The sequence below is a fragment of the Chenopodium album genome, chromosome 1 (assembly GCF_948465745.1).
Source record: "Chenopodium album chromosome 1, dcCheAlbu1.1, whole genome shotgun sequence".
Taxonomy (NCBI): domain Eukaryota; kingdom Viridiplantae; phylum Streptophyta; class Magnoliopsida; order Caryophyllales; family Amaranthaceae; genus Chenopodium; species Chenopodium album.
This window is the reverse complement of record NC_137834.1, coordinates 38,131,351-38,154,886: the sequence shown is the minus strand read 5'-3', so window position 1 is coordinate 38,154,886 and position 23,536 is coordinate 38,131,351. Positions and strand designations below refer to the sequence as shown.

At 39.1% G+C, this 23,536-nt stretch overlaps 1 protein-coding gene across 4 annotated transcripts in view; it reads right to left on the bottom strand.

Annotated features, from left to right (window-relative positions):
- LOC145555467 (uncharacterized) overlaps positions 1 to 12,839 on the bottom strand; it is a 60,455-nt gene extending 47,616 nt beyond the window's left edge. The window contains exons 1-7 of one of the 4 annotated variants that reach the window (XM_081617204.1): positions 12,662 to 12,839; positions 10,728 to 10,874; positions 10,412 to 10,594; positions 2,467 to 2,549; positions 2,170 to 2,368; positions 425 to 546; positions 17 to 83 (exon numbers count right to left, since the gene is read on the bottom strand). In XM_081617204.1, the coding sequence (XP_081473330.1) occupies positions 17 to 83; positions 425 to 546; positions 2,170 to 2,368; positions 2,467 to 2,549; positions 10,412 to 10,594; positions 10,728 to 10,874; positions 12,662 to 12,736 (876 nt within the window). In that variant the 5' untranslated portion in view covers positions 12,737 to 12,839. Of the gene's footprint in view, positions 1 to 16; positions 84 to 424; positions 547 to 2,169; positions 2,369 to 2,466; positions 2,550 to 10,411; positions 10,595 to 10,727; positions 10,875 to 12,661 lie in introns of those variants that run through there. The other 3 variants (XM_081617210.1, XM_081617215.1, XM_081617220.1) reach the window with 3 other exon arrangements.
- Between the last annotated feature and the right edge of the window lie 10,697 nt (positions 12,840 to 23,536).

The following is a 23,536-nucleotide window of genomic DNA, read 5'->3' as shown; positions in this document are numbered from 1 at the left end:
GTATCATGGGTCTGACCTTTTTACGCTCCTGGCGAATATTTTTTCTTTTGCTTTGCTTCAAATCCATCAAAAATCCATCAAAACTGTTGCCAATGAAAAACAATTGAACCCGCATCAGAGCTAAGAATTCAATGCAAGGTAAAATTATTTTTACAAGAATTGTAGACACAATTAGTTAGGTCAAGGGAAATCTAATATTTGGAAGTTTCACTTCTAGGATAACCTTAATAGTCTTTAAGGCCAATGCATATAGTGGGTTTACTTTGATTATAGGTCCACCAATTGCAATATTGACCACTTAAGCCAATCCTATGCTCCACCAATTGTCAGAATATCACAACTACATCCTTTGTTCTATTTTCTTGGTTAGATGTATAATTGAGGGATGCATATAGTAGTAATTGTATAAGTATGCTTCACTTACTTCTTGTAATTCCGATTTTTCCAGTGGTATTGCATGCCTATTCTCTGAAGGAAGCCCTTCTCTTTCATCCTCTGCCACTGACTTTCATTCGAAAAAGTAACATGCATTGATGAGACCTGGAACTGGAAAAAGAAATATAGAATTAATGACACTCTGCATAAAAATCAACACTTAGGGTACTCATTAGTGGCCTCTTGAGTAAAATTGCTTGTACTCATCAAATCAAAATTCATCGATTTTTTTCAGGTCTAGTTTAGTGATTCCATTTTTCCCCTTTCAATTTTTCAAACCCCCACCCCAAGATTCAAGTTCCTCCTTGGAAAAAAACAAGAAAACAAAAGGATAACCAAATTATAAAAAATTTATTAAAAAAAATGTACCACTTCCAAACTTAGAACTCCTAAACACCAAAACCATCCTAGCCAACAATCACAGTCACATCTCACTCACCACCACCAGTCCACCACAACCAACACCACCATTTCAGCCACTATCAACACGTCCACAACAGTGAACTTGCTCTGAACCACCAACTGCCCCACTGAGTAGGTGACAACTATGATTCCTCTGTAAACACCGTCATCCCTAGATCTCATCTTCCAGCACAGCCGACACCATCCCCTCCACTCAACCACAATGACAATTTGATGTCCTGCCATAAAACATCTCTACCTCATACTCACCACAATATCACTGCTCCTTCGACTTCTGAAAAAACCACAATAGCCAACAAAATCCAGTGACATATAAGAAGCAAAGAGGTGTATGTCTTGTCAATTCCCTTTCCTTGAAGTAAACCAAGAGTAATCTTCATTACTTTCCAAATAATGAAAATCAATAAACAGAATTAAAGGTATAGATTTCCTGTATTTATGATTAAAATCAGAACTCAATCAGTGAGCCACTTTTCCACAGTTTCAAAACCAACCTCAAAAGACCATAACGTCAAGCCTTTTGAGTTTCTTCAACAACTCCTTCCAGTACAAGAAAGAAAGATATCTGGTGTTCTATTTTCAGAACCTTTTCTTTTCTGTGTTTCCTTACTAGCAGGTAATTTTTTATACAAGTCATTGAGGAACAGCCCCTATTCACTAGGCTTGGCGGGTTATCAGAAATCAGCAAGGCTCGGCACATAGGAAGAACACTGGCCGCTGGCAGGATCCCTACTTAGTGTTGTCATGGTCTACTGACACAACAAAGAGGTTTTCCTTTGGCAAGTCGCTAAAAGTAGTCTTTTAAGACAGATAGTTCTCAGATAACAGTTAATATGAATTGAAGAGTAAAATATCATAGTAACAACTAATAATGCGCTATTACTTATATCAATTTGCAAAATTTTCAAAAAGTAGTCATCTCAAAACACTAGATTTTCAGTTTAGCGAATGTCAGAAAAAATGGTATCTATATGAGACCATGTTTTTCAGTTTGATTCCCCCACTTAAGCATACAATTAAGTTAACTTCAAACTTGGTACTCCGTACCTAATATGGCACACAAATTTTTCTTCCTTAATGGTTTTCTACAAGGAAAGTGCGGTAAGCTTGGTGGGATAGACATAGTATAGATAAGTAAGCACAGGAAATTTTATGCTTCCTAACAAGTCAATATTCAATCATATACTACCCCCGTTAAATGTTATGTGCAACTTTAGAATATTTTATATTTCACAAATAATACTCCAAAGTTGCACATAACATTTAACAAAGCTAGTATATATATATATAAATCTGCATATAGACATGTACCTTCGTCGTTAGATCTTTTAATGCTGAGACAACAATATCAAAAATCTCATCTTTGCAGGCTGTATTACGAAGTAAGATTCTTGGACCAGTAACTGGAGTGAATGGAACACAACTTTGTAACTTGGGATAATACCTCGAACCATAACTATAGTAAGCATTGGCCCATGAATGATCAAAAACATATTCACCATAGGAATGACTGCACTCCCATTTAAAGAAAAACAAATCAAAGTGACTACGTCAGCCAAAGAATCAATTGAGAAATTCTCCTTTTTCAACAGCTTTGCATGTTACTACCTTTTAAGGTATAGTGGAACAACACCAATGACATTGTCAACTTCATCCTTAGCAATAATGTGCTTTGGTGCCCATCCTGTTTCCTGAATAATTTTTAGTCATAAGAATAAGTTCAATGAGATACTTATGCAAATCTAGATCAGCTATCGATAAGTATTTAGAAGACAACACATGCAAAAGATGAAAAGAGGGTGGAAAATAAGTATTAACTTGTAAAATGAAAGCATTCAAGTCTATCTTATGATAAAAAGCCCATCCATTGAATGACACTTAAGAATAATGCAACGAGCGTGGGACATTAAAACAGATAATTACTCAAGCGGAAGGTTGATTTAGGATAGATTAGCTCAAAAGCTTGCGTACAATGTTTAATTGCTTGAGGCCATAACTCTCAAAAGTTCATACAATTTCTGGATACCTTCTCTACTTGTAACTACTACTATTTTTACTACTACAATTGCTCATTAGTGGACAAAAGCTTTAATTGCTATTTTACTACTACTTGTCTCTAGCTAAGTTACCATAGTAAAATTAGGCCAACAGCCCTGCTGTGCTACTGAGGAGTCGTTGCTTGTGTTAAGGGTGGGAGAGTGCCCTGCCGTGTCTGCTGCTTTTGTCTTCTTCGGTACACGACAGTGATTGGAGGTGGCTGGTGCATTGCAATACCGCCCCCCAAAAGTGCCACCTTGTCCTTAAGGTTGAAATCCGGGAACTTGGACTTGATTGCTTCGGCATCTTCCCATGTGGACTCGAATTCCGGTACTCCAAGCCATTTGATTAATACTTCTAATCCTTCGCTCCGTCCCAACTTAGGCCTACTATCCAACAATTGCTCGGGTTCCACCACTAATTCCAACTCGGGGGTGATCTGAGGGGGAATTGTGGGCGAACTAGGTACATTACCCACAGCTTGTTTAAGCTGCGATACATGAAAAACAGGGTGGAGGTGGCAAGATTCCGGAAGCAACAGCTTGTAGCCTACCTTGCCCACGCGCTGAGTGATCTCGAATGGCCCATAGAAGCGGGCAGCAAGCTTCTATGGGTTGCAGCTTCAGAAAAACATGATCCCCCACCTTAAATTCTACCTCCCTTCTCTTCGAATCAGCATTACCCTTCATCACTTGTTGAGCATGCACAAGGTTCATCTTCAATTCTTCTAGCATCATGTCCCTTTCTTGCAAGAACTCCTCCACCTTGTCAACCGTGACCCATTCCGACCTTCATCAACTTCGGTGGGTCTCTACCATATAACACTTTGAACGGAGTCATTTGGGTGGATGAGTGAGTGGAGGTGTTGTACGAGTACTCCGCCCAAGGTAACCACTGAGCCCAAGTCTTGGGTTGCTCTCCGGCAAAACAACGAAGATAGGTCTCTAGTCTCTCGTCCACGACCTCCGACTGCCCATCTGTTTGTGGGTGGTAGGAAGTACTTCTCTTGAGGTCTGTCCCTTGAAGCCTAAACAACTCCTTCCAAAAATTGCTCGCAAAAATTCTCTCTCTTTACAATGCTACCCAGAATCCCAAGCAAACGCACCACCTCTTTCACAAAAATTTCAGCCACAGTATAAGCGGTAAAAGGGTGTTTAAGCCCTATGAAATGGGCGTACTTCGAAAGTCGATCCACTACCACTAACACCGTATCCACCCCCCTTGAACGCGGAAGTCCTTCAATAAAATCCATCGTTATATCTTCCCATACTTTCTCTGGGATGGGTAGTGGCTGCAATAACCCTGCCGGAGATTGCTAAGAAAGTTTTTTGCTTGTTGCGCTGGCAGACTACACACCCCCTAATGTCCTCTGGCACGTCTCGCCGCATTCCGGCCCAGCTCCACTCCCTAGCCAACGGTAAGTATGTTTTGGTTTCCCCTTCATGGCCCTTTTCCGATGAATCGTGATAAGCCCAAAACAGACTGACCTTCAAGTTCGAATTTCGCGGAATTACCCTTCAACTCTTGTACAGCAGCCTGCCTGTTCCACCGAGTATCCCAGGGTACCTTCTCCTATCTCCACCGCCGCCCTCAATTTCTCAATCTCCCTATCTCCCTGAATTTCCTTCTCTAAAACTTCCCAATCCACTGATTGTGATGTGATCAAGGCCCCACATTCTGGGTTCTCTTCACCTCAGCCCCTCCTAGACAAGGCGTCGGCCACCCGATTCGAAACATCGGGCTTGTATTGAAGCTCAAAATCGAACCCGATCAACTTTCGCACCCATTATTTATATTCCATCCCCACCTCTTGTTGTTGGGTGATGTATTTTAAACTTTGTTGATCGCTCCGTACAATGAATCGCTTCCCTAATAGATAGTGTTTCCACTTTTGCACCGCCAAGCACACCGCCATCAATTCTTTCTCATAAATTGACTTACTCCGGCCACCGGGCCTAACAACTTGCTGAAAAACGCCATTGGACGGCCCTCTTGCATTAGCACCGCCTCTAACCCGAATCCAGAGTTATCGGATTCCACCACGAACACCTTCTGAAAGTCAAGCATCACAAGCACTGGAGCAACAGTCATGGCGGCTTTTAGCTTGTTGAAAACTAAAATAATCTTTTTTGAGTTGGTCAATTAATGGCTGGGCTATTTGGGCAATGCTAGATAAATTTGTTAGGCCCAAAAAGCCTCTTAAGTCCCTTAGAGACATGAGTGTGGGCCAGCTCTTAATGGACTCAATTTTATAACAATTTCCCTCCCAAACTCACATTTTTTTTTATTGGCAAATAAAGAGTGGGCCTTGAGCATGGCTAAAACCTCCTTCAAGTGACCAACGTGTTCCTCCTTGCTAGTGCTATACACTAGAATATCGTCAAAAAAGACGAGTACAAATTTGCGTAAAAAGGGACGGAACACCTCGTTCATCAACGATTGAAAAGTAGTCGGGGCATTCGTTAACCCGAAAGGCATGACTAGAAACTCATAGTGACCCTCGTGGGTACGAAAAGCCGTTTTATGGGTGTCTTCCGGCTTTACTAGAATTTGATGGTACCCGGCTTTCAAGTCGAGCTTTGAAAATAATTGTGCGCCATGTAACTCATCCAACAATTCATCAATGACCGATATCGGGTATTTATCGGGTACCGTCTCCTGGTTAAGAGCCCGATAGTCTACACGAAAACGCCACGAGCCGTCTTTCTTTTTTACCAAAAGAACCGGGCTTGAAAAAGGGCTACTAGATGGCCGGATAATCCCAGCGGTGAGCATCTCTCTGATTAGCTTTTCGATTTCATCCTTTTGGAATTGTGGGTAACGATACGGTTTTACGCTTACGGGGTTACTTCCTTCCTTAGCACTATTGCATGTTCATGTTCCCTCATTGGGGGGAAGCCCCTTAGGTTCCTTAAACACTTCCTCAAAAGAAGCTACTGCCTCCTGCAAAAATTCAGGAATCTCCTTACTATCCTTCTCCTGCATTCCTTCCCAGCTATTCATTTCCAACAAAAATCCCCCTTTTTCCTTCCGTAGGGTCGGTATCATCGCCTTAAGGGTGATACCGGTGCGTGCCTAGCTAGGATCACCTCTAATGGTGACTTGTTTTCCCTTCCATTGGAAACTCATTTCTTGAAGCTTCCAATTAGTCAAAACAGCCCCTAACGTCTCCAACCATTGCACCCCTAAAATCACAACTGAATTCCCCAATTGGAGTGGCAAGAAATCCTCACACAACTCGACTTCCTCGCTTAATTTCAATCGGACACAGAGACATTGCCTTTGCCCCTTGATAGCCTCGCCATTGCCGAGTGAAACCCCAAAGGTTCCTGTTGCGGCTACTGGCAACCCAAGGTGATCTATGGTGTGAAGGGACAAGAAATTGTGGGTTGCCCCGGGGTCAATCATCACCACCACGGCCCTTGAATGGTGCCAGTGAGCTTCATTGTCTTGGGGTTGGTAATTCCCACTAGAGAATTCATGGAGATGGTGGCCGGTGTCCCTTCCTCTTCCTCGGTCGACGGAGCCTCTAGAACTTGCAGCTTCCCATTCCCCTCACACTCCTCATCCTCCATAAGTAACACGCTAAGGCCCTTGGCCGAGCAAACGTGTGTAAGGCCGATCCACCGACCATCGCACCTAAAACAAAGCCCCTTCTCCTTCTTCTCTTGTATTTCCCTCTTAGACAATCTCCTGACCTCTCCATTGAACCGGGAAGAACTGGGTGAAGGGTCGATCAGAGCGACCGGAGGTTTGTGAGTGATTTGGGTTATAATAGGTTAGGTTAGTGTTTGGTTGGGGGTTGGATCTGAATGAGTTTGTGGACTGGGGGGTTGAATGTGGATTGGGCTGGGTGGTTGGAAATTTGTGTTTGGCTGGTAATGGGCTGCCCAGCTCCCAAAAGAGTTGTGGCTGGCTACGGTTAAAATACGAATACGACCCCGGTTTGGTATACGCTCCACTGGACTTCTTCAACCCGTTAACCAGGTTACGCTCTTCTACCCGTATGGCTAGATCCATCGCGTCCTCTGGGGTTATTGGATTTAACATTCGGATCTCCGCCCTTATATCATCCTTGAGCCCGTTTACGAATTAACCCTTCGTGATACTCTCAAGTACATCGGTCAGAGGAGACGCTTTCTCGATGAACGTCTTCCGGTAGTCCACCACAGTGGTGGTTTGTTCCACCGCGAGCCACTGCTCGTGGAGGGTACCTGCATTAACCGGCCGAAATTGGGTCAGAACCCGAAGCTTCATGTCATCCCATTTGAGGACTGGTACCACTGCAGCGCGTCGGCGATGTTCCCACTGGTACCACTGCAGCGCGTCGCCATCCATGGCCACGACCGCCGACCTCTGTGAGCCGATAAAATTGGAAATACTGCTCTCCCCGAAACACCTATCCATCTGGGTCCGAGCCGTAGACCGGCATATCCAATTTGCGGAACCGCGATTGTCCTGGTGGTTGTTGTACGGATCATGAAACGCCTCATTGTGGTTACGAAAACCTCCTCCCAGTCCGGACTCCCGGTTCCCGAAACGGATCCCGTTGAATCCACCACCATTCGTTGGTGGTTCATTACACGGACCTGTATTGAACAATTGCTCCACCTCGTCTTCCACCGGAATGGGTTGCATCGGTTTTTTGCCGAGGGCTTTGATGGCCCCTCGAATCTCTTCCATAAACTTATCCTGCTTGTCACTATTAGAGTGTTTTGTTGAGTTTGGTTGTTGCGAAAGCGGTCAATCCTCCGTTCTAGTACTTGTCGGACATCGTCTATGGCTGTACGCTGCAGAGAGTTCTCACCGTCACCCAACTTCTCAAAAATCTCCTCTACTCGCTCCTCGAGCGCGGCTATTCGCTCCTGCGTCACCGTGAGTGGTGTCGGCGGCATGGTCGCTCTGATACCAAGTGCAACGAGCGTGGGATATTAAACAAGATAATTACTCAAGCGGAAGGTTGATTTAGGATAGATTAGCTCAAAAGCTTGCGTACAAAGTTTAATGGCTTGAGGCCATAACTCTCAAAAGTTCTTCATACAATTTGTGGATACCTTCTCTACTTATAACTACTACTATATATACTACTACAATTGCTCATAGGTGGACAAAAGCTTTAATTGCTATTTTACTACTACTTGTCTCTAGCTAAGTTACCATAGTAAAATTAGGCCAACAGCCCTACTCTGCTACTAAGGAACCGTTGCTTGTGTTGAGGGTGGGAGGGTGTTAGAGGGTGGGAGAGTGCCCTGCACTGTCTGCTGCTTTTGTCTTCTTTGGTACACGACAGTGATTGGAGGTGGCTGGTGCATTGCAAATAAGTAGCAAACAAAATACAAAAACATACACTTCTTTATTTTAAAGGAAAACCCACACTTTGAAGAATTGGCATGTAAAATCCAATAAAACATGACCGTAAGAATTTTTTTAATCTAGCTTGCACTATAAACCCTTCAAATAAGCAAAAATGAAGGAAGTCTTAATTGACTTTGTGGATCAAATCCATATGTTTGGTGGAATTTGATGTGTAAAGTAATATTCTTAGGATTAGTGGTTCTACGTAATTTTGGAGGTGCCAAGCGATGTGGGAGCATCCATGAAACCTATGTCTTAAGAGCTGAAACTCAAATGTCTTTGTGTTTAATTTTGATTTGAGATCATCCTTTGTGCTTGATTTTGTTCAATATAGTTCTTAAATTATTTGAATCAAGTTCATAACTTTGATATTTGTTGAAAACCGCAATATCCACCCACAAAAAATAAGTACATTAAAATAAATAAAACAGATTTTTTACCAAATTCTCCCGAGTTATTTTTGTATTCACCATATACCCATGAAAATTTTCAAATTCACTATATATACTTGAGTTTCAAAAAATTATCACCAAACGCCCAACTGTAACTCCGTTAGTCATTAAAGGGTAAATTTGCCACGTGGCAACCTGTGATTGCCTAACATTTATATTAATTACATTTTAATATAATTATTTTATGGAAACTTTGTATAAGATAACCTTTTAAAAGACAATTTTTGTTTAGGACAACCTTTTAAATTTTTTTGGCAAAGTCAGACCCTATTTAAAAAATAATAATAATTTGACGACCAACCCCCACTTTCAGACATTGACTCACCAAAATCCGGCGTAGACTCCCACATGAGCTGCACGTGACATGCATTTCTCCTAATTGCACCCCTTTTCCCTCCAATTTTTTCACATAAAAACCCCTTTTCCCTCCAATTTTTCCACATAAAAACCCCTTTTCTCCTAATTGTCTTTTAAAAGGTTGTCTTAGACAAATTTTCCTTATTTTATTAATTATCAAAAAAAAAAAAAAAAATTGCCCACCACAGCCAGCCATCACCCATCCCCATCACCACCTTGTCCCACTAGCTTTATCCCGACACCCCACTTGCCAGTGCCTCGTTGCATCCCTAGAACCACACACTCCCTAATCCTAAACCTCTCTCTCTCACAAACCCCTCTCCTCCCCACCGCTGGTGTCTAAACCCCCATCCCTGCGCTTCCGAGCCAAAACCATTGCTATCTCCACACCTACAAGCCTTAATTAAAAGAACCCCATAACCAAAACCCTAGATTTTGATTTTTAGGGTTTCGATTTTTGGGGTTTTAGGGTTTTTAGGTGGTTTTTTTTGGCTAAGGTTAGCGGCGGCGACGTGGGGGAGGGTACCTGGCTATGGTGGAAAGGTGGGGGGGGGGTTTAACGGTTCAAGAGGAAGGAGGAGGTATGGCGGTTCACAAAAATGGGTTGGTTGAGGGGAATGGTGCCGCAGTTAGGTGGGGATAGGGATGGGAAGACCAACATCCGCCGGCGCGGTGAGGGGGGGTCTAATTGCCGGCGGAAGGAGGTGTTTGGGTGGCGGTTGTTGGCGGTGGCTGGCTGGTGGGGGGTTAGAGGTGGTGTTTAATCTTTATTTTTTAAAAAAAAATTTAAACATTTTTGTATAAGAACTAATTAATTAATTTAAACAATAACCAATAACATGCTACTATGTGTCATAATTAACCCTAATGACAACTGGGATTAAATGTCGTTAGTCATTACTCATTCAGGGCATTTGGTGACATTTTTGTGAAACTCAAGTGTATATGGTGAATTTGAAAATTTTCATGGGTAATGAGTATATAGTGAATAAAACTATAACCCAGAGGCATTTGGTGAAAAATCCGTAAATAAAAACTACCGCTTAACAAAATTTAAATTTCTCCGTTTTACACCAAGCTACAAAATTTCTAGCCTCTATGAAAGTGATGGATGAGAAAAGAAAACAGAGCCTTATGAATGGGTAACGAAAAGGAGCACTTGTACTTCTTTTATGCAAAGTGAAAGTGAAGGGATGAGAAAAGAGAAAAGAGCCTTATGAATGAGTAATGAAAAGGAGCACTCGTACTTAACTCATAAAGCTTTACTTTGCATAAAAGAAGCAACACGGAATTAACAAATAAATAGGGCATTCACTTTAGGATAAATAATAGTATTCAAGAGATTGCTTGACCTTCACAGAACAACGAGACTCCTCTAAGCTTGAAAGAAAACCATGAGAAAGAAATGGATTTAACTTTTCAGGTCCGTTCATATCTACAACACATGCATCCCATTCTTCTGATGAAACCTCAGAGATAGATGAGATAGCAGATATAGAAACCTTCTTGGGTAATAATGAATTAGTTTCAGCACTCTGTGAGCAATGAGACAGAAACAGAATCAGATGTCAAAGTCTGAAGTGCAATCAGATTCAGAGATCATATTGTTCTACTTTCACAATGAAAAGACCTCAAATAACACATATAAAAGACCAAAACACAAAACACCTCTGAGCCTGACCCTGTCAAAGAGAATTCTCCTAGTGAAAGAGATGTATCAAATTTCTCAACTGCCTTCTTGGACCCCCAAAAAAGAGCATTAATTCTTGGTCTGCATCTATAGTTCTGTGCCATGTACTGAAATGGTTTTTTTTCCTACATTTGCATTCAAGATCACAATCAAACAGCATTTAGTATCTATGCTGATAATGTAACAGACACAATAGAATGGACGAGATGAAACACAATAACACCAAGCAGAACTATTACTGTCTGGGAATTTGCAAATTGTAACCTAATTTGATGGACTACAGGAAATAATAAGAATGCACTCATTCCAATAAATGTCTCATCTTTCACTCTGGATCCACAATACTACTTTGTTCTTTCCAATGGCTATTCACCTCATTCAAAGCTTTATCCTTCTTTCAATTAGGAATATAAAAATGAAAAGAGATCTTGGAAAAAGGAGGAAAATAATAGTAATGCAACACAATGGCAAATTACCTGGTTGAAAGAAAGGTTAAAGGTGTAATAATATAAAATGTCAAGTCATTTTAGCGTAAAAAAAATAATGCGTCTAATACACTTAAATTAGGAATGGATATATGTATAGTACTATAGTATTTGACTATATTCTCCTTTTTAACACATATTTGCTCTAAATTTGTAATATCAACTCCTTAGATCACAAAATTAATTATTCAACAACTAAAACATATAATCTCTCAGCTACCAAAAATCATATATATCACCGGAAGAAGAAAAAAAAAAAAAAAAAGAAAAGAAAGAAAGAAAGAAAGATTTAAGGAAGTTTGTATAAAAATATCATAATTAAGTAAAAAAGAAAAGTTAGCCAAACACTGTGAATGCACCATATCAAGATGCGTTTAGCGTTGTGTCGTTGTATATACTAACCTTTTTTGTTAACTTCATTGTTGAAAATTCCCCAATTTCTAAAAACCAATTTGGTACAGCAACACTATAGAGGAAACCTTAGTCATGCTATACAAAAGGTATTAACTGCATAATATAATACAATTGCCTGTAGCCTATTAATAAAGAGGTGTTGCAGAGCATGACCAACAAAATGAATGAGATTAATGATTGGCTGTTGCTATAAACTGCTTATAGTATACTATGGCTTTGTCCTCTTATCCATATTATTAATTCTTCACTTAATTTTATTACTTCGTATTACATATCATTGTTAAAATCAGATTACTAATCATTGAATGAATGTAACAATCAGATAAAACTGGATTGCATCAGAAAATTTCAGACCAGACGAAGTGAATTCAACCTTAACATAAAAATGAGGCCAGGCAAGACTAGAACTTCAAATTTTCAAATTAGAGAATAAAGACTAGAACACTAGATCATTCTCTTTAGACTTGAACAATCAAATTGAAAGCTTGGTTGAGGTTGACTAGAGCTTGAGCTCATGTATTATCTATTAAGCCTAGCTCGAACAAACTAAAATTTTGCTCGTCTCAGCTTGTTGACATCCCTATCAGTTGACAAAAAAAAACATCTGTAAATCGAACTCCTTCAAAGATAACCTTATCAAACCCAAAATTCAGACACAAAAATTAATTCTAGAATTTAGTGTATAGTAGTCCCTCTCGCAAAAATTATAAGCCATTTTTTAACATTTGTATCAGCACAATTTTAAGCAAATTACATTATGTTCTGCAAATTTATGCAAGTTTTCAGATAGTCACACGATTCATTTCAATGCATATAGCAATTGCATCTCTAAATTACAAACTTGCAAATTTCATGAATTTCACCAATAAATTTGTGCCAATCTCACTTCAATCTAAAGTTAATCCAATAGCTTAGCCAAAGAAACGACCACAAAATGGCTAGAACTAATTGAAATTAATAATTTTGACAAGATAATTCAAATAATAAGTTAATCAGCAGAAATTTGGGCTTACGAGAAAAGAAAGAGTTCGACCCAGAAATTGCGAAGGTTGAAGCTCGAGTGGGTAGTAGCTGCATACTGCTGCCATAGCTGCCTGATTTGTTTGCTTGAAGGTTTTTTCTCTCAGTTCGCTCAACCCAGTTTGTTTGTAGAAGTGACAAGTGACGAGTAACGAGTGATGACAACTTGACAAGTATACAACTTAATTATAACCGCATGGAATATCTACACGTCTACACGTCAAGAAGGGGAGCTGTTCTGTAGGGTTGTGAGACAATGAAATTATGTCTCGCAAGGCAATATATGCATTTCAGACGTCATTTTAGAGATGTCTTATTGAGCTGTTAAATCGTACCACTGGAACTTCAGTGGTACAAAATATGTAGAATTATTAAGGGAAAATATATTAAATTATATTGCATTAATTAAATATGAAAGAAGCCTTTATATAGGCAACAAACAAATCAACTCATGCTAAATTAAAAGGAAACACTAATGAGATCATGGTCCACGAAACATACTGCTATGCTTATACTTAGAAAATGGATTATAGGATTCCTAACTAACAAAAGACCATGAACAAATAAATGGCATGTTCTTATCCTAAACTTTAGGAATTACTTTGAATCAATCCAACATTTCCCCTTGATTCAAAGTCTCATACACTCAACTAAACTTTGATAATGACTTTGACATTCCATATTGCCAATTGCCATGGACTTCAAATTGAAAATCATACATTTTGATCTCAAAACGACCAACACTTAACCGCGGTACACTCGATTTTAGAAGAGCTTGCTCTCTTCCACTTTGAAATATCATAACAATCTTCCTAGACATTTTAATTTGTGATGCACACTCACCACCTACATAACATTGTTGATGCACATTATCACCAACATAATATTCTCGGAGCACTTCTCTCCGCACAACCAAACCTCGACATTTTTTTTATTGATGTACATCTCATCAATCACTCGATCTTGTTATTCACTAACTTACATTTAATGGAGCACGTCTCTCCATTAACTCTCTTCGACATTGCCCTCCAATTTACCATGTCACCTTGCGTCATACCAAAAATATTTGGTATTATCTTGAAAACCGCCTCTGCGTTGATTACGACTTCTACACCTGTAAAGAATGCGATCTTTACCTCAAACGATTTTTGCCCTCTTTTTCACAGGACAAAATCCCTTTTCATGGGGCTAAAAGGGAACCCATCAATACACCACACTAACCATTACTTCCATGGTTAAACACAAACACGCTCACTTAAAAAAATTTCACTCGATTTTTTTTAGTTGCTCACACGCAATGAAATCAAGCTGCGTTGCTTGTTTCCATACTCAATTTTTTTTTCATACTCACTTCATTCTCTCTCTTTCTGTTTTTTTTTTTCAACACTTTCCCTTCTCCTTACCCTTTCCTTTACCCAAGATCTAACCTGAAGCTCTGATACCATGTAGAATTATTAAAGGAAAAGATATTAAATTATATTGCATTAATTAAATATGAAAGAAGCCTTTATATAGGCAACAAACAAATCAACTCATGCTAAATTAAAGGAAACACTAATGAGTTCATTGTCCACGAAACATACTGCTATGCTTATACTTAGAAAGTGGATTATAGGATTCCTAACTAACAAAAGACCACTAACAAATAAATAGCATGTTCTTATCCTAAACTTTAAGAATTACTTTGAATCAATCCAACAAAATACACTCTCAGGTATGAAATATAGTCTTAGTGGTACTCAAAAAGATTCAACTAGAGTTTTAGTTGAACAAAATATAGACTCAGTGGTAGTGGTCACGTTAAATTTTTGTCCGTTTTGCACGTAAAGTGGGCCCACACTACCTTTTTACTCTTCCTATCTCTCTCCACATTTCTCTCTCTTCATTGTACCTTTTTATTTTTTAATAGTTGTGAGACACTTTACTTTGTCTCACAACACTTCCTTTTTACTTCCTCCAAGAAGGGAGCGTTACTTGATTCAATTACGGAGTAGATTAAATTGTTAGGGGATGATTCTATGGTGATCATAGAAAATATGATCACCATAAGGCCAAAGTGAACCCAATGAGGTGTCACCCTCATGGCCACACACCAAAAAAAAAAAAAAACCTACTTCATTTTTTATTTTCCAAAAATTCATTTTTTGTTGTAAAACAAGGAGAAACTTGAGAGAGAATTAATAGTATTCTACTTGTATTTCATATGATGAAGGTATACATACATACATACATACATATATATATACATATACATATATATATATATATATATATATATATATATATATATATATATATATATATATATATATACAATAATTGATAGAGTTTTCTTGGAGAATAATAACCCTAAAATCTAGAAAATTCTGGAATGATACAAGGGTATAATGGACATCCACAAATATATTTCATAACACTCCCCCGCCCGGATGTTCATTATCGAAGATTGTGCCCCGTTAAAACCTTATTAGAAAAAACCATGTGGGATAAAAACCTAATGAAGGAAAAAGAGTACAACATTCTTCGTAATACGCTCGAGATGCTGCCTCATTAAAAACCTTACCAGGAAAACCCAATGTGGGACAAAACCATGGTCAAGGGAAAAAGAGTGCAGCGCGTATTTTCAAGTGACGCAACAATGAATCCAATATGTTGTATATCTTCTCATATGTAGTAAAATATCACTCGTTGATATGATCTTCGATCCTCTTAAACTGAAATTGCATCTTCAAGTCTTCACGCTAACATGTGAAGTGTCTTCATTTCACCATACATGTGTTTATCTCTAATAATAATATTTCAAATCTCTATTTAACAGTTGATTTAAAGGTTAAGCTTATGCAATTATGATTTCTTCTGGAAGTCGTTATTGATGATCATTACTTGATCAAACATTCATTAATAATAATTTGATTACAAAACTTGATATTATTAATGTCATTTTTAAATCTCATATGAATTATATAATATAATACATGTAATTATATACGCTAATCACGGTTCTTCTGGACCATAAGAAAACATTCTCACGCATAAGTATTCCATTGATATTCTTTAGACGTTTCATAATTGACACAATAGGTCTCTTGTAAATACAAATAGTAAATCTCATTAACTCTCATATGCTCAAACTTCAGGTTGAGATGTCACTGATGTAGTTACATAAACTTTTCAAGAGTTTGATAGTAATTGCATTATTCAAGAGATAAACTTTGTAGGGCTGGATATTTAAATACGTCGTATATAAGTTCTTCAGGAACTCTTTTTACATGATTGACGAGGGGCAGAACTAGGTCGTTGAAACTAATCCTCCCTCGGTCAAACTAAATTTATAAACACTTAACAAACCTATATAATAGTATAAAGGCAAGTCAAGGATCGAACCTAAAGGAATGGTAATGTTTAAACGCTCTCAATTATGCGTCTAAGCTAAGTCGAAGTCTAAGGATAGAAGGTAAACACTAACAACTAACAAAACGAAGAATCAAACAAATAAACACTAGGAACGGGGATCAACAAGTAATCATGACAATGGTAGCAACTCGGGAACAATATGCACATCAATGGTTGTGAAGACTAATGGCAAGCTCAATCAAAAGAGTCAACAAGCTATCTCCTAGAGGTCAAACTAGCGCCAACTACGAGAGACTTTAACTAGGAGCATCACTATCAAGCTCAATCGACAATTGCAATTCCTAAATCAATGGTCTGTATCATTAGAAACTACAATGCAATCTAGCATAATTCTCAAGGCCTAATCGAATTACACACATGCAAACTTCCATTAATCACTTTAATCTCAACAATGAATCAACACAATCCCCAAATTAAGCACAATCAATAAATCATACAAATTTCACCCAATTCTTAGCAAACAACTACTCTAACATCATCATCAAATCAACTAACAACTAAAGATATATGAAGAACAACTACACTAATCAAGCATCAAACATCAAAATCAATCCAAACAAACATGAATATTAAACAAAGCAATATAATGAGATAGAGTTAAGAATGCTCATTGATAATAGAGAAGATCTTCAACACAATTGTCACCATTGAATCTTCAATATTGAAATTCCTCACTTTCTCTCTCTAAAATCTACTCTTAAACTAACCCTAAAACTAGAGAGAGAAGCTCTCAACTAATCTAAGAATATGATAAAAAAACTAGAATAATACTTCTTCTAAACTTACTCCAAAAATCGGGTTACAATGATATTTATAGAGGGCGCGAAAATAAAAAATCGAGCAAGCAAATACCCAGGAAGGCGCGCCCGCGCATCTCTGTGCTTCTCCAACTTTCTCGTGGCTTCGTGCGTTCGCTAAAGTCGCACGATTATGATGATGATGAACACTAAGAGAGGCAGTCCCAAAAGCACTTGATGGTGGGTTCAACACCCCATCTTCATGAGAGCACGGCTTGAGAGCGCAAGAGCTAGAACTTGGAGAATCCACTTCCTTGCATCTTGAGCTTTCCAATTGCCATGAGCTTGTTCCTAAAGCATATCCCACCTTAGTAGATCACCAATATCAAGACCCGAACCTCGTACAATACCTACAACCACGAAAATAGAGCAAATAAAGGAGAAAAGAGTAGAAAAACCAACAAAATGCATAAAAGCTACAAAATAAGAGAGGAAAGGTAAAACCAAGACCAAATGCATAAAACTAAGCATTTTTTAAGCATGAAAGCCATGAAAAGAAGGCAAAAATAACCTAAATGCTCATCAAATGGGTGCCATTTATGACACACATCAATGATTCATAACGTGCAATTAAATAAGTGTCATTAATAATTTCATTACAATTATAAGCACATTGGAATATAAATATCTCTTTCTAATTTCTCATCAAAGTTGCAAATATGTCTTACTATACTTTAAATGAACATTCACATACACCACAACCATTGTAAGAAATTAATCCATGCAATATGAGATATATAAAACATGATAACATATTAAACAAATTATACAATGAGTAATGCATCTAACTTCCTACATATGCAATAAACCATTAACCTATGACTCACATGCACATTAATATAAGACTCAAAATGATGCATGACACTGTATAGTCTGGATTTAAAAATCCATATTTCATTGGACTTCAGGTCCATGATAAACTTATGATCATTATCATTATGTCGACATCAAAATGTACATATATTTCAGATCCCTTACTCATTAGTCCATTCCATTATGCATATGCATATTATTCATCGGTTCCATTATGTACCGGTATCATAAAATTCCTTTAACTTACATTTCACATGCTATTTTTACTATGATATCTGAATACATTTCTCATTGGTACCATCATAACTTTTCTTACATCATAGGCCATCTATTATAATAATTCAGATATCTATACCACTTTTAGGGTATTTCATACACTATGGTATTTATATACTATTACACTATTAGTGTCAGCTGCACTATCTTGCCAAATATCATATCTATTAGAGATATATTTTAATAGGCCATCTATTATAATGTCTTCTGGAAAACAATGTCAATGGGGAGACATGTGTTGTGCAGTTGTACGTTTTCCATTCTTTTCCAATTTCTTATGTGCTGACATATAATAGCCCCAATCAAAAGAATTGTTATACAAGCATAGATCACTTGCTTGTAATTCTACTAGGTGGTGATCTTCTAGATCTTTAAAGCCTTAAATAATGTATTTGGTGAGCTTATGGTTCTCTGACAGTTTACAATAATATATACGTTATTTTAGTGAACTTCTGGTCACCCATTACTCCTTTTTATAACCTATTAACTCTTGAAATTTTCATCAATACAAATTAGTATGAATCACAATCCAAATATATATAGCTCAATCTCAATGTTATGTCTTGCCATTCATTTCATTTCATACATCTAACATTGAGAGAGAGTTAGCATAGTATCAAACGAAACTTCAAGTTTCTATAACGGGTAATTTTTAAACCCCGGATGATCTAATTTAATTATCGCACATCCAGTCACTTCTCAAAATTTGAACTCTGGTCAGTTTTCTAACACTAGTGATTACTTTATTAAACTTACTTTAAGCATGGCCATGAAATATGATATGATATTATAACACCAACATGAGTTTCTTTATACAATTCGCAAGACAATCAATTAATATTTTATCCAATAATTACTCATACTCTACTGGAGTTTAAACTATAAACTTGATACATGTTAATCTCATTGGATATTTCATACTCTTCTGGAGTCTTTTATATAATCATCAAACATATGAACTTTACTAAAGTGATTTCTTCTAGAAATGTAATGAGATTTACCACTTCTTCAAATTTGTCATTGTCAATAGTGACTCCTTTCCTTTTCAAAGATACTTAATTATCTTTAGAATCTATTGATTTATCACGCTTCAGGCATGCTATAGGTTCATCAACAATTGACGTTGTACTTTTAGGACATCAATTTTAAATTAGAGAATTTACAACTAGTATATGATAAATGTCATTTGTTTATATCCATCTTCGGGATGGTATCATTTCAAAATATTTAATTAACATGTGGCCACTTTTATTAAATAAATCGTTGATATTTAAGTTATTTTATGTATCAAACTAACCATCAATATATTTTATTATTTATATGCAAGGATTACATACAATCTCCCCCTAATCCTTGCATATGGGGGTATGGAATGAATCAATCCAACAACCTTTAAAATCCTTGCAACTTTTAAGCCATAAATTCTTTTGGCAATGTCATGTATCAAGTAACGTGTTTCTTTTAGCAAAAATATGCTTATATAAATTTATACTTATAGAACACTTATCATGTTCCTCATGCCCAATTACATTCATCTTAAAAAAACAAAACCTCTTATATTTATGGGCATAATAAAACGTTGATTGTGTATAAATTCTCACAATGTCATATTGCAATTTATAAACTTAAAAACATTATTTCTTGGTCCAATAGTTAATATGTAATCATCTTTGCAATTCTAATTAAGCTTTTCAATGATTTGTAATTACGAAAACATAATGAAAATATGCTTCCTTTTAATCACATGAACTCTCATTCACTTATGGAGTGAGTACATATAGTAATTTATGTATCTTCAATACTCACTTAGAGTTCAATACCTAAAATACATTCAAAACCTTTTGTAAATTCTTTCTCATGGAATTTTGTCTATATATAGACGCATTAGTATCGCGGATGCTTTTAAGCAACATACTTTATTAGAAACTAATAGAATTTACTAGGTCATATACGTATCTTTATATCATTTTTAGGGTTTTTAAACCTTTATAAATTTAAGGAACTTCAGGTCCATATATATGTGTAAGTATTTCATGTTCAATTTATTCATTATTCTTATAATCCAATTCGACTTCATGTATATAGGTATATAAACAAAACCAATCATACGCAAACTAACATTTCTAAGTTTTAAGACATAAGGAGTGCACATTTATAGAGTATTAGTTTGCAAGTTAATAGTATTACACTACTTGCCTTTACCATTTCATATGTATATCATATCATACTTATTACTATCATCGCAAATTGTAATTCATCAATCAAATCCTTTTCTGATATGATTAATGTTTTGGGTATTTTATACCCAGCCAAGTGGCCCAACTAGAGTCTAACATGTGTCACTGGAAGGGGCGCCACCTTGGCCCTTCCAGATGGTGACACGTGTCAGGCAGATACATCCCTGATTTGGGGTATTTGATGATCCCAAGTGGACCAATAAGAGAGCAACAAGTGTCGCCCTAAGAGACGCCCAAATGGCCTCTTAGGATGTGCGACACGTGTCACTCAGATATCACCTCTGAAATGGCGGCCTTCAAAGGCCCAAACTTTGAGGCGTCGGAAAACGGCGTGCCCTAATCCCTAGGTCATCAAACCCTAGGGAGGACACACTTCCCCAAAAGACCCTATAAATAGGGACAATTCCCTTATTTACGAGGGGACGTCACATCAACATTTATTACAGAGCTGTCGTTCTCAAGAAACAGACAGCACAATACCCGAGCTTGGAATCCGAGCAGATAACTTTATTTCCGCACGTTTTACTCCGAATACTTTACTAACTTAATCTTCGGAGGCGGACCACCGACCGTCAGGCGGTCCGTTTGCTTTGCAGGTACAGGCGACCTTGTGGAATCCAGTCTTGAGCTGTAACTCTCCCGAGGGACACAAAAAACCCCGAAACATTTGGCACCGTCTGTGGGGAGAGTACCTCTAAGATGGCTCCTCAAGATAATCCTGTGCTGCCTCCAGAGACCAACCGGCCTCTGGAAGAAATACAAGTCCATACGGACCATGACTCAGGTGACGACGCAGATGGCGAAACCTATGTGGCCTCTAATGGGTCACTTATCTCTAAGCGCCTCCATTAGAAAGACAGGCGGGAGCGCAATGCTAACCAGGCGGGTAGTAATAGGCCCCCTGGACCCTCAAGTAAGCCCACAGGGCATGCGGCTGATGCCTCCCAGGCAGCAGGATCAGCCCCAGTCACCCGTGACGAGCCTAAGGGATGAAATCAAAGGACTAATCAACAAGAGGACTAGAAAGGAGCAGTCGGCCACAAGGCCTGCCAAGTCTAGGCAGCAGAAGTCGGTCCGAGACCGACAACCGACTCCTCATCTGGAGAAGGTTCGACCTCAGTTTGACCTGTCAAGACTCCGTTTCCCTGAAACGGTGAAAAGGAAAGCCACCCGGCATGTTCAGCCGGATGGTAGCAAACAAACATTTCTTGATGCTTGTTAGTACATCGACCAGCTAAGGAGTCAGCAGCTGTCGGAGTCGGCTTCAACGTCGACTTATCACGACAGCTTTCAGAACACCTCGGTGAGGAATTCCCCTTCCGTGCCGAGGACTCCCTCAAGCGGCCCCCTCATGTAGTCGGGGCCTCACCTAATCAATTCGGCGCAATATGTGGCACAACCACCATACAGACCTCCTGCTTTGCCTTACATCCAGCCTGCCTTCTTTGGAGGACAGGCGACATATAACTATCAGCCTTTGGACTGACAACTTCGGCTACAAAACCTTGGGGAGAAGCCCTCTGCGTTCTCTAGGAAAATAACCGAGGACAAACAGCCGAACAAGGTTAAAAATGTCATGGTTGGAACTTATGATGGTACTTCTAACCTTGAAGACCACCTCTTGGCATAAACCCACCTCATGTACTTATAAGGGTTGGATGATGCCGCCTGGTGTCTTTGCTTCCCAGCCACCCTGAAGGGCGTAGCCCAACAGTGGTATGGCAATCTACCGGCTGGTTACATAAACAGCTTCAATACGCTTGCGTTCTTGTTTGCTTCTAACTTCTCTATGAACATCCTTACAAAGAAAACTAGCCTTGATATAGGCCATGTGCAGCAGGGAGATAGAGAAGGGCTGCGATCATACGTCAGGCGGTTCAATCTGGTGAGAATCTAGATACAAGGACTGTCTAACAAAGTGGCTTTCATAGACTTTTTCAAAGGTCTGAAGGATGGGTCGACTTTCAAGTTTGAACTCGCCCGCAAGAAAATCTTCACCCTCCAAGGAGCCCTGATGGAGGCGGACGCCTATATACAGGCGACCGAGCTCTTTCTCCTTTAATAAGCAGTCGGACTCTAAGAAGTCTGACCGATAGAAGGAGAGTCGGCCTGCTCAGCCGTCTCTAAAACAAGAAGAGAGCAAAAAGAAAAAAAATAGATCTGGGCGGTTGATAACTCCGATCAGCCGGCCTAGAAGAAAAAGAAAGAGTGGAAGCCGTACGATCCAAGGTACGAGTTCCACAAGGACAACTACTCCATCCTCATGGAGATTAAGGATCGGCTGACTCTTGAGAAGCCGACTCCTATGAAAGGTTCCGCTGAAAATTGGAACAAGAACAAACGCTGTCATTACCATGAGGATGTCGGCCATGACACCAATGACTGCTTCAGTCTCAAGGGGGAGCTTGATCGTCTGGCCGACAAAGGAGCGCTGAAATCTTATGTGAAATCCAAAGTGGCTTCAAAATCGAATCCTGGGAAGTCGAGCAAAAAGACTCCCCAACGCTATCAACTCTGAAATGGATGAGGAACCGGTCTATACGATAGCAGGCGGATTCGCCAGTGGTGGTCCAACCATCCGGGGCAACAATGATCATCTGAGATAGATGGTCCATTCTGTTGATGAGGGACAGGCGGCTAGCACATCCGCCTTCCCTGAAGTCATCATCACCGAACAGGATAGAGGCAAAGTCCGTCGGCCGCATGATGACCATGTGGTCATAGAATGCAAAGTGGCCAACCAATTGGTTGGTCGCATCTTAATTGACACAGGATGCTCCTCAGACATCATTAGCTACAAATGTCTATCCAACCTGAAATACAGGCCGGATAGTATGACGGATGTCTCCCACCCCCTTGTGTGTTTTGGGGGAGGAGTTGTGCATCCAGTCGGACGCATTAATTTGCCCATCCGACTGGGAGAGAAAGGAAGCGGTCGGCATATGACCATCCGGTTCCTTGTGGTCAAGGAGCTGACTGCCTACAACCTCATCCTTGGACGACCCATTCTTAACGAGTGCAAGACAATCATCATTCCTGCTCTCATGCTTGTCAAGTATGAGAGGGATGATGGGACTGTTGGCTCCCTAAACGGGGACTAGAAGACGGCTCGAGAATGATATCTCTCGGATGTCAAGCCTGCGGCTGCCGCAGCCGGTCAGGGTAAAGAGCCAATTAACCTTGATGAGGTCAAGGATGACCATCCGGCCCCACCAACCATTAAGAAACAAAAGCCTAATCCGCTGGTGGTGGTCAAAAAAGGAAAGCAATAACAATCACTGATCGGGGAACAGTTAGATGACCTCCGTCCCCAGCCGACTGGTGAGCACAT